At 38.0% G+C, this 12,668-nt stretch overlaps 1 protein-coding gene across 1 annotated transcript in view; it reads right to left on the bottom strand.

Moving 5' to 3' along the window:
- The window catches only part of DLG2 (discs large MAGUK scaffold protein 2), a 780,826-nt gene that overhangs the window by 719,798 nt on the left and 48,360 nt on the right, over window positions 1-12,668 (bottom strand). Inside the window, exon 2 of the mRNA XM_032595102.1 lies at window positions 3,408-3,461. Coding sequence (XP_032450993.1) covers window positions 3,408-3,461 — 54 coding nt within the window. The remainder of the gene's footprint in view (window positions 1-3,407; window positions 3,462-12,668) is intronic.

The raw sequence follows: 12,668 nt of genomic DNA, 5'->3' as shown, positions 1-12,668 counted from the left end.
ACCACAGATTTCCTCTAGTTATTCAATTGCTGTTTATATGCATGCCAAGGAATTGTTTCCACAAGGACAACATATTTCTAAAATCAAACTTGTTCACTGGCAAAATTAATATTTATTTGTAATGAAATTATTTGTGAGAAGGACAATAATACACATTAAAATTTGTCATTTAAGTAATATTTTTGAAGAAGGAAATGCTCTTATGCAATATGACTGAAATGCTCTGGGGAGCTCTGAGATCGTTTTTTCATTAAATAGATCTGAAATTATGTGAACAACTAGAACATGAGAAAGGAAAGAGGAAAACAAAGTTTAGAACACTAGGGAGCGAGAAAATAGACTGCAAACGGAACAGCGATTTGTTCAAGGTTACCTAGTGAATCAGGAACAAAGAGGAAGGTTGGACTTATGCCAAAAGCCAAAGTATATCTACATTAATGGCTGTGTGCTAAATCTGCATTTTCAATAGTGATGATGTACTCATGTTTATATGGGGGAAGATAGTCATATTTACCATCCTCTCAGGGCCTAGCATGTGTTACTACATACGTTTTTATTATTTACATAAAATGATAAACACTTAGAAGCCAGAAGTTAACAAAGCATGATTTCATGGTTCCTGGGAGGCTCAGTCAGTTAAGTGTCCCACTCTTGATTTCAACTCAGGTCATGATCTCATGGTTTGTGAGATCAAGCCCCAAGTCTGGCTCAGTGCTGACACTGTGGAGCCTGCTTGAGATTGTCTATCTCCCTCTCTCTCTCTCTCTGACCCTCCCCTACTCTCTCTTTCTCTCTCTCAATATAAATAAATGAACTTTAAAAAAAAAAGCATTATTTCGCATACGTAATTTCATTTCATCCCCACAATCACCTCTGAGGTAGGTATTATAATTCCTGTCTTAAAGATAAATTTAGATCCAGAAAAATTAAATGACTTGCTGAACAACACATTGTCACGAAACACATTGGGATATTTTCACCACAGGAAACGGGTCAGCAACCCTCTCTAAAGATACTACTTAAGGAAGCTCAAAGAGGTTTTGCATTAAGTACAAAAAAGTTGAAGATTAAAAAAAAAAAGACCCCTTGAAGAACTCAAATTTGTATACAAAGTTGATATTTAGGGAATAGAAAGCAATTTGATTAATTTGTTATATGTAGCAGATTTTACTAGCTAATTAGCTGTGATATCAGTCAAGTAGGTCTGCATAAAATCTTTAAATTCTGTCGATAAATTATTTGTACATGAGGGCATCTGGCCATTCAGGCATGAGAATCCTAAGAGACGGCTTTGAAATAATACAGATCTACCAAAGAAAGCAGTCCTACTTACAAAATCAAGTCTGTGCTCCATGTCTACTTCAAAGCACTGTTCATCTGCCTTGCCTATGAATATAGCAAATAATTTTTCTAGAGTAAAAACACAGAATTCCTTAAAATATACATGAATCTCTGTCCCAAAGCTATTGGGGCCTCTGTGACAAGTTGTCTTCCACCCAAATCCACGTGTAGCAGAGGAGAAAGCAAAGTTTTTCCCAAGCGGAGAGAAAACAAGTGAGAAAAGGTGGGAATATAAGAGGTTGTATGATAAAGAGTTAAGTGAGATCTAGAATTCCTTACCCAGTCTATCTACATTCATTCTTGGCTCTGCTCCTAACTGTGCAACCTTGAAAAAGTTACTTAATCTCTTTATGATTCAGTTTTCGGATCTGTAATATAAAGAAAGGAATAGAACCTATCTTACAGGGTTGTTTTAAGGATTGAGTTAATATTTGTTAAGTACTTAGTGTCAGGTATACAGTAATACTAATATAAATGTTTGATTAGTGAAGGAAGATGGGGAGAGTGAGAGACAGAATAGTGGACACTATGTGTCTTTAATGTATTACTTTGCTTCCTACTAACAGGATCCTTGTCTTTCCAGAACTGGGGCCACTGATTCCTACCAGTAAGCTTTTAACCCCATTTCTTGTCTGACCCCAAACGACTCTTGTTCAGAAAGATTTAGGAAGCCCTAGCTCAGTAGTTCAGGTGAGTCAGCACTAAGTCAAGCTTGTTGTTATTCTTATCCTGACCCTGTGTCCCAGTTTCAGTCACTTGTTCCTGTAATCAAGTCCCAACCTTGTATTCCAATTCTAGCATTATGCTCCCCTGTGGCGGAGTCCTGGCTTGGAGGATCAGCTCAGGATCTCCAGTTCTTTTGAGGCAGAAGCCACCCAAAGGGTAGCCTCTGGACTACTGGCACACAGTGCATGAACTTTGGAAAATCAGTTGTCTATATTTAAAAATTCCAAACCTTTACATAAAAATTCAAATTTTCAACTTCTCTAGAAAAGTTAGATGATTTGGTAACACTTGGTCCCCATCTCTTTTTGGTACCAATCCACTGGAGCCAAGTGGCAGCTGCCCCCTTTGGAACGCCATGTACTCTCGATTCCCTGCTGTCCCCATGCCTTTTCCTTCATTTATTTCTGGGAGTTACTTTGTCTTTGTAGGCATTTAAGGTTGGGTCTAAGAGTTAGAATAGCAATACTTACCAAGCATTTACATTGCGCCAGGTAATTTTTCAAGTGCTTCATGAGTTTTATTCATTTAATCAAAGACCAGGCATCTGTTCTTATCCAACCTCCCTGCAGTCCGTCTCCTTGCTTCAGATCCTCTGTCTGTACACACACCTGTGTTTGTCCCATCTTCCCCAATCACTACTGTCTATCCATTAGCTAGGGTCACACATAAAGCCTTGTCACACCTCCAAAATGTCAACTGCTCACCCACACTGTGGTCTGCTGCCACCCTCCAATCTCCCCTGCTGAGTCAAACTTTGTTGTTCAAGAATTTTGGCCATTATAGTGGTTGTACTTAATCCCAGGCTTTACCCATTTGTCTGATTCTAGTATCTATCTCATGCTCCAGGCTTTCATAAAACCATGCCTTTCATTATACATAGAAAGACTACACCCTTAAAAAATGTGTTCCAACTCTTGTTAGAAACCCAGCAAAATCCATCAAATATTTGATAGCTTACTTATGTTGTATGTGCTACCACAGAAATTTGATTTGATTATTCCTTTACTAAGAAACCCAAAGAAGTTTATCCATCTCTTCTATAAGCAATTCAGTATCTTTTCAGGGAACCACCCAGGAAACTAACATTTTTTTTAATACAATGGGCTTTTTTCCCTTATGATAGGCCCTTATGTTTTCCAAAACAATGAATGAAAGAGAAAACTATTTGCATAACTAAGCTGAGATTTAGCAAATATCAAAACAGAACTCACAAAACTCTTTCTACACATTTCATAAGATTATCTGGACTGGGTAGAATTGAATATGTATTGAATTTTAAATTTAGCTCATTAAATTCTAACATAATTTTTAAAGAAAGTCTTAATAAAAATGTTACTTACATAAGGAATCGTGTCCAAAGTATCTGTGTTGACAATTATAGGAGCAGGGCTGGCCTAAAAAAGAGACACAAGAAAAAAAATTAAATAACAGGTAATCTATTCTGAGATAGGATCTGTTAAACTTATTTAACAGAGTTCAACAGTATTTCTTGAGAACCTGTAAAGGCACTATGTCAGGGTTTCAAGGGATAAATGAAATGTCTTGGAATTCCCTGAAACCACCTTCCTTCAAGTATTTGCTATATTGACTACATAATGAAATGAAGTAAGCAGTTAAATTTGTACTCATTTTCCCTTTAATTCTACCCAACAGTAGGAGGTGAGGATTTGAGCTGTATATGAGGTAAGAATTTCTAATAAATTGGGTGAGTAAAAATGTATAGCATTTCTTTATAAAATGGCTATACAAAATAAATTTAATTTCTCTCTCATGGAAGCAAAATTTAACCTAAAGCAATATTTGTAACCCTCCTCTTTAAACTGCCTTTTGAGAATATGTTGAAATAGAAAGATTCACTTATTGACATCTTATATGTATATTTACCTATTATATATTCTGTACCATATCTTTCATCATTTGTGCTTTTCTGATCATGTACCTTAGAAATCCTTAGCTAGAAAATTACAAATTAGTCAAAGGTGGCATAAAATCATTATGAGTATGCTAAACTTCCTTTTTTAAAAAAAAATGTACAACCTGCAGTCATTCCCTTTAAAGCTGGGTAGGAATCTGTGTAACACTGATACAGAAGTGCTACAAGTCAAGTCATTAGAAAATGAGAGATTGCAATCTCTATTTGCAACAACCAATCTGACTTCATGAATATTGAGTAGATCTATCTTTATTTTCTAGTTTCTAGAATTTTCATAGCATCTTTTCCTTCATCCCCTGCAGGATCTTTAATCTCCTTCCCAAATTGCAGATTTCATTTAGATAGAAAAAATACTCTCATCATGGTAAATCCAGAGCTGTTCTATAAGACATGGTAGTTTTGGCAAGTGCTCAACTTTTGGGACATTTCATTAGCTGTGCCCTCTGGAGTTAACAGAGTCAACAGCTTTTAAATGTCAATCCGTTAATCAAATGATTAAAAAAATGTCAATCCAGCAGATTTTACAAAACAAAATTCCATGTTTCAACATAACACACCAGGCATTAAAAACATGACCCTGGTCTATATGTGTCCATAGTGAGCCAACTAGATGTTCACAGTTTATTCATTAACTCCTAATAGCAAGTACCTTTAGGGTGAATAGGGGCTTTGGAGAAAGACAGTTTTCACAGGATCCCAACAAAACAAACAAACAAACAAACAAACAAACAAACAGACCCTAAACACCTGCATACAAAAAGGCAGTTCTTATTAAGAGGCATGTGGTGGTGTAGGGAGAAGAACAAGAGGTTTGGAGTTAGAGAACCTGGGCTCAAGTTTGGTTTAGCAACTTTCTGATTATACGTTTTGGGGCTGAGCAACTTTCTGATGGTGAGATCTGGAGGCAATTACACTAACTCCCTTTGTCTCATTTTCTTTCTCTGTAGAATGGGAATAGAAATAATCATCTTCTGAAAGAGTCATTTGAAGAATAAGTGAGATGATATATTTGAATGTGCTTTATAAACTTACATTTCAGAATCAATATTAAATATTATTATTAGCATCCCTAAAGACAGACCACTGTAAGAATATATTATTGACTGGTTTGTGAATTGTTTACACCCCAGAGATTTCAAAGCCATGATAGTGGCTACAATCACACTAAAGAAAACTAAAGATTAGACCATGTGACTTACTATTTATTAAATATATATTACTTGCCCAGGTATAAGAAAATGCACATATATCCTCATTTAATCTCCACAAAACCATAGTGATAAAGCATTATTATCACTATCCACATATTATAGATGAGAAAATGGAGGCTCAGGGAAAATAAGAGCTGAGATTTAACACTGGCCTTTCTGACCTCAAAATCCATTTTTTTTCCACACCAAGTTGCTCCATGATCTGAGTATCTAGGAGGCTCAGTTGCAAGAGTCCTGCAGTGATTGCACATCTCGAGGTAGAGCAGCATAGAAGATTCTGGCAAACCAAAGACCACCTTGGAGGCAAGAGCTGCCTTAAGTCTTACATATCAGATATTGAAAGCAATCTGGTGATGCCTGAATGGTTACTGTTGTTGTCTTCCTCTTCTGTTTTTTAGTTTTTACTTCCTCTCTTCTATGCTTTCTAATTGGTTCCCAGGACTCTTCTAAAACATTGTGCCTTGCCCCCTTGACCAGACTGAAAGCTTTCCAAGTATTACACCCAAGACTTATATTTAGTACAATTTGATCAATAAATATGTATTGATTTGATTCAACCCATCTTACTTTTGTTTTTCCTCTTACAGATTATATTAACATGATCTAGGAATAAATTTTGTATGCAAGCCCATTTCCTTTATGATGCCATTTATCCCTTTCATATGTTTATGCTGCTATTTTCCTTTTCATATACATAAATTCAGGTTTTCTAATCAGACTCTGTTTAAAAAATGACAAGGATTTTATATTTTCCTAGAATTCTTCACAGCACTTGGTTACACCAAAGGAGCTCAGCAACAACTTAGGAATTACTGGCTAAATGTTGATATAAAGTATAGGTGAGGGTATAAAGGAAAGTAATAGCTCTTTGTAAGCTCGTAAGCTCATGAGAGTATTTCTAGGATAACTCCAAAATCTCCCATGTTACCAACAAAACTGTGACTACTTTTCCAGATTATCCACTGTCACTATCTTTCCTTAATCAGTCCCTATTGCTTAACTATCCAGCTTTTATGAAATATTGATTATTTCATAACTGTAAGCTGAAAAGTTTGTGAAGTATAATCTATGTTATGTGGAAAGCTCCTTATTGAGTAAAAAAAATTCAGAAGCCCCCATTAATGCCTGCATCTTTTAATGTCATTAAAAATGCATGAACGAACAAAATGTATAGATTGTTTGAATATACACATACAGCACATACATCTGACACTGACAAATCCCAGGCATGAATGCCAAGATGTCATGGTTGGCTGTTCTGTATCCCACTGCTGCTATATCTGGCTCTCTGAAGATCAGATCTCCCATTGCTTTGTTCCAGGACCCTCATGACCCTCCCCAGACTGTTTTCACAGAAGCTTCTTGAAGGTACTCAATGATACAAATCAGCAGAGAATAAAAATCCCAAGTGGTGACAGAGTATAGTTGAATTCTAAGTATGGCCCATGAGTGTGCTTCTGTAACCAGTTGTGAATTTCAGATCTCCCCATGGCTCATCCTGGCTTCTGTTTCTTTTCTCGCTTTTGAAATCATGTGAGTCCATGCCTAGTTTGATCAGGTCTGGTTTTAGATTCTTAAAACCAGTTCCCTAGTTGCTTTGATGGTTCCCACTAAGCTTTATCTCCACAATTCTTACTGCCCTGCTGTGCACATAGTCTCTTTAATTGGGTATTGGGTATTCTCTTTAATTGAACTCCTAAATCAAACTGGTGACTTAGCAGATTTCAGTGTCCAACTTCAATATGCTGATTTCCATTAAATGGAAAGAAATTTTTAACAAATATGAAAAAATCATTTTTTAATTTATTTTTATTATTTATTTATTTTTACTTTTAGCAAGAGAGATAAATAAGCAGGGAAAGAGAATGAGAGAGAGAGAGAGAGAGAGACAGAGACAGAGACAGAGAGAGAGAATCTTAAGCAGGTTCCATGCTCAGCACAGAGCTGGGTGTGGGGCTCGATCCCACAACCCTGGGATCACGACCTGAACAGAAATCAAGAGTCCGATGCTCAGCTGACTGAGCCACCAGGTGCCCCTGAAAAAAAATCTTTTAATGAGAAGTTTCAAGGCTTGTCTTTATATAAATATAGCCAAGGATTTTTGAAACTATAAAGGCTTAAGAAACCAATCTCTCTTAGGTGACCCAAACTATGAGATATACATGGTTTGCATTTTATATTACATTCTTCATATGTGCAGAAGCTAGTTTACAGCAAGAGGGAAGTATAAAGTTAATTGTAGAAAAGCGAAAAGCAAACAGAGAGAATACTGAAAAATTGAAGTTGTTAGATCAAGTTATTCATGAATTCCCGCCACTTTCCTCTTTGAGCTCCACAGGATACCCAAATACCTTTACATTACATCAATAACTTTGTTCATCCCAGTAAAAGATAAACCACTGCTCTTTGCCACAAAGAAAATAGTGACATAGATTTACTAAAGATCTGCAATTGCCCCTGATCATCATCACTACCTGAAATCTTATGGGACCATGACCAAGCCACAGCCAGATCTTCGGTGTATTAACACTGGGGTGGGTAAGAAGAAAGTCAAGCATTTATATATCACTTATTTATATAATTAACTTATTTAATCTTCACATAACCCAATGAGTCAAGTACCATTATTCTCTATTCACAAGTGAGGAAGTAGAGTTTCAGTAATTTTCCCAAAGTCAGACATATGGTAAATATACCATCTTCAAACCTAGACAGTCTAGTTCAGAATCCATACTCTTGACAATTATACTCTACTGTCTCTCAGAATGGAATTGGAATTTACAAGAACTCTTTGGATTCTAACTACCGTTGTTCACTAACAGGTCAGAAGCCAGCTCAAAGCAAAGTTAGATATATACACCTTGATCCTGGCTGGTGGCAGAGCCTTCCCCTCCTCACTCTGGCCCAGTTACAGGGGTCCAGATATATCATGTGAACAGGCCTGCAGGAGGCATGGCTTAGGAGAAGGTAATAAGTGTCAGTCTAATGGCAGAATTCTAGCAAGATGCTTGCCTTGTTTATCACTGCAAAGATTAAATGCTTTTGGGGGCTGCTCTCCCAGCCAATCTAGTGAAAACCAAAGGTGATTTGAATGTTAACGTTAGTTTGGGAAGATATAGTCAGGCATAGCCAGGCTGACTAAGTCTGGATGTTTTAAGTAAGCTCCAAGAAAATTCCTGGTAAATGACTGATTAAAGACATATTGATGGCTGTGTGAGAGAGAAACAAAATAAAAGAAACACACCCACTTTAGAATTACAAAACTTTACAGCTGGGACCTTAAGGATCATTTAATTCTATCCTTTCACTCTATAAATATGGAAATGGACACATGGCCTAGTGGCATGTCCCAGATCTCACAATTATTTAGTATGGAAACTAAAGATAGGGTAACAACAGCAATAACAAGAATAAACTGTTAAGCATTTATTAAATGCCTATTATGTTCCAAGGGCTGTGGTAAATACTTAAGATGCATCAATGTATTTACTTCTCAAAATGTTTTAAGGAAAACATCACTGTTCCCATTTATTTTTTAATTATTTTTTAAATGTTCATTTATTTTTGAAGCATCTTTTTTAATGTTTATTCATTTTTCAGAGAGAGAGAGAGAGAGAGAGAGAGAAAGAAAGAAAGAAAGAAAGAAAGAAAGAAAGAAAGAGAGAGAGACAGTGTGAGTGGGGGAAGAACAGAGAGAGTGAGACACAGAATCCCAAGCAGGCTCCAGGCTCTGAGCTGTCATCAGAGAGCCCAATGCAGGGTTCAAATTCATGAGCTGTGAGATCATGACCTGAGCCAAAGTTAGACACCTAATTGACTCAGCACCCCCAGGCACCCCATTAAATGTTCATTTATTTTTGAGAGAGAGAAAGAGAGGTGGGGGTAGAGAGAGAGGGAGATAACAGTCAGCATAGAGCTTGATGCAGGGCTCAGACCTGATCATGACCTGAGCCAAAGTCAGATCATGACCTGAGCCAAAGTCAGACACTGCTCAACCAGCTGAGCCACCCAGGATCCCCTCATTGTTCCCATTTAAAGGAAAGAAGGAGGGAAGGAAGGAAAAAAAAGGGGGGGGGGGGAGAAAGGGAGGAAGGAAGGAAGGAAGGAAGGAAGGAAGGAAGGCAGGCAGGCAGGCAGGCAGGCTCAAAGTGGCTAAGTCACCTGTCTAAGGCCTCAAACCTAAAAGGACTACAACCAGGTTTCAGACCCATGTCTTTATAGCCCCAGAACTCATGCTGATAACCACTAACATTTCCTGATTCCCTCTACTGAATTTTTCCAGGCTACATATTGAAAATTCAGTTATTTCCTGCCCTGTATGTTGCTAGTCACTCCTTCACTGTCTGAAGAGAAATTTCTCACTGTACTGACTCAGATTCAATTCCCCAATTCTCAGAGGGTTTCTAAGTCCCTTAATCTCTTTTAAACCCCCACTTAAAAAAAATGGGACAACTCTATTTTCCAGTTAACCTATTTCCCAAGAAGTTAGCTGAAGAAATAATGCATGTTAAGTGAAAAGAGAGGAACTCTATAAATGTAAGTTTATATTATTTATTAGTGTGGTTATTTTTTGCTTTCCTGAATTTTCTTCTCCTTTTCCTATTTCCTTTCCACAAGACAAGCCAGGGGCATGCAGTTTAATCCAGTATAGCTCTGAGTCATCACCAATAGTAGTACCAATAGTATCAGGTCTGTACTCTGGCTTGCCCTTACCCTCCAGTGACATACACACACATACACACACACACACACACACAAGTGAGGACACTGAGGCAATATCACGAGGGTGGGTAACTGAACAGTATGAGGGCCTGAGGCGTAGCTAGGCAAGGCTTAACTTGCAGGTTAATGACTATGGCAGGGTATCTCCGGGAGCAACCTTGGAGGAAGTAAAAAACCTTGGCCCCTCTGCCTAACACTTTACAAAATGCAGAGATGGCTACCTACCTAGCTTACCATCAGCGTAGCTCAGAATATTGGAAAAAAAAATGGCGGACTCATGTTTGGCCTGAATTCAGTTTAACTCTGCTTTCCTGAACTCTCTCAATAATAAAAAATAATATTATCCTTACTTTACCGAAAACTGAGGCACAGAGATGTTAACTAACTTGCCCAAGGTCATTCAGCTCGTGATAGCAAGGCCAAGAATCAAATCTGAAAGTCCAGCTCCTATGTGGGTAATTCTTAACAACTGCAAAACATGTGCTTTTGTTCCCTGTTAAAATTTGATAAGTCTCCAGAAGTCTGTTCTAGTTAACACAACTTCCCTCACTGATCCTTGAAAATTCACCATTAGTCTTTCATCCCTTTGAATTTTTTTTTTTTCAACGTTTATTTATTTTTGGGACAGAGAGAGACAGAGCATGAACGGGGGAGGGGCAGAGAGAGAGGGAGACACAGAATCGGAAACAGGCTCCAGGCTCTGAGCCATCAGCCCAGAGCCCGACGCAGGGCTCGAACTCACGGACCGCGAGATCGTGACCTGGCTGAAGTCGGACGCTTAACCGACTGCGCCACCCAGGCGTCCCTAGTCTTTCATCCTTTTGGATTGAAGTGTTAACATGCCTGCTCCATCCTCCTTTAAAATACAAGGTAGTGTGTAATACTCTGCAGAAAACAGATGATATCCTAACGACCTCAGTTAAGCTGAGTTATGTGCCTCCAACTCTAGTACAGAAAAGCTGGGGTAGCCTGCAGAATGACACAGAGTGGAGATCTCAGAACCAAAGAGACTTTTCTTTATGTTTTCTCTAGAATTAAGTCCACTTGGGATAAGAGATAAAAATTGCTTGAACTACTAATTATGAGGACTCTAAATTCCCATGCAGCAACCCAGCCACATATCTCTCATATCTCTTTGCACTTAGTATAAAAGGCAAAAATAAATGACTCACCAAAACTTCAGATCATCACTGAAACTCAAATGGATAATTATATTATACTGGCCGCTAATACTATGCTTTATCATTTATAGAGTATATTTATATACATTAGATCATTTAATTTCCACAGAAAGAAGGAAGGGAACTAACACTGAGCAAATAACCATTGTGTGGCAGGCGAACATGATAAGTTTTTATCTGTGTTTTCTTGTGTACTCCTCACAGAACCCAGAGGGACTGGTGGAATTTTCCTTTGTTTATAGTTAAGTAAACTGAGGTGTAGGGTGATTCAGTGAAATTCCCAACATCAGACAGCTAGAGGGGAGCAAAGCTGGAATTCAAACCCAGGTCCTTTGACTCCAAATCTCTTGCTTTTGTACATTAGTCCATGATGCCACAAATCCCATGGGCTCACAGTGAGCATTTACAAAACTAACTGCTTTATTTATATAAATGCTCTCTGGAGATTGCATGAAAAATGGAGTCATTAGCTCAGATCTCAAATGTGGTTTAGTCAATGTGCCCCATGCCATATAACCATACATACTTAATTCACTGATTCACTCCATGTGGTGCTATTCCTGGAAAGATCCATGTGGATACCATCTGCTCCTTTTTGCTAAGCTACCAAAGAGCTATAGTCTTAGCAGCACAGTTATATTTTCAACACATAGATACCAGAATTCTAAGCAAGCTGTTAATCTGGTTCATCAGGCTAAGGTGGGGCTAATTTCTTCTGTAGCACATGGATCAAGGTCTTGCATACAGTAGGTGATCAATAAATGGATACTATTTACTCCCTTCCCTCTCCTTTCTTTCCATCAAGCCAAGATTCTCACTACTTCAAGCACACACCTTGCTTAGGTCTACCATAAGATACTGTTTACATTTCTTCCTTCTCTTATGTCATGAATCAATCATGGTTCCCTCTCTTATTTATCTAACCAAATTATATCTATCCTTCAAGGACAGTCTAAAGCCCCCTAGACTCTCTATGAAAGTTTCCTCAATCTTGACTGCAGGTTTCAATCTATCTCCATTCTGCACCCCCCCCCCATTTTAAAGCATTCATTAGTTGTTACTTCAGTTTACACTGAATTATAAATGTTAAAGGAACTATGTGAAAGCACTAAACCCTGACATTCTTTTTTTTTTAAATGTTTTATTATTTTTAAGAGAGAGAGAGAGAGAGAATGTGAGAGGGGTACGGCCAGTGATAGAGGAGGAAAGAAAATCCAAAGCAGGCTCTGCGTTGACAGCAGCAAGTGGATTTGGGGCTCAAACTCATAAACCATGAGAGCATGACTTGAGTCAGAGCTGAACGCTCACCAAACTGAGCCACCCAGGCGCCCCTAAACCCTGATGTTCTTAATGAATATTAAGATGCGATATTTTCATCTCCTTGCTGAAACTGCAATTGTTTTGAGGAAAGGACTCTTATTTCATTTCTTTACCAGCCTCTTCCACCTACATTCCCATCAATGTTTTACATACAATATACTCAAAGATGTTTGTTAATGGGCACTTAGACCTTTGAAACTAGAGTTGCAGTAACAAGAGACGGGACTCATGAGA

This window comes from Lynx canadensis, chromosome D1 (genome assembly GCF_007474595.2).
Source record: "Lynx canadensis isolate LIC74 chromosome D1, mLynCan4.pri.v2, whole genome shotgun sequence".
Lineage (NCBI taxonomy): Eukaryota > Metazoa > Chordata > Mammalia > Carnivora > Felidae > Lynx > Lynx canadensis.
The sequence above is the reverse complement of the archived record's forward strand: the minus strand, read 5'-3'. Positions and strand labels throughout refer to the sequence as shown.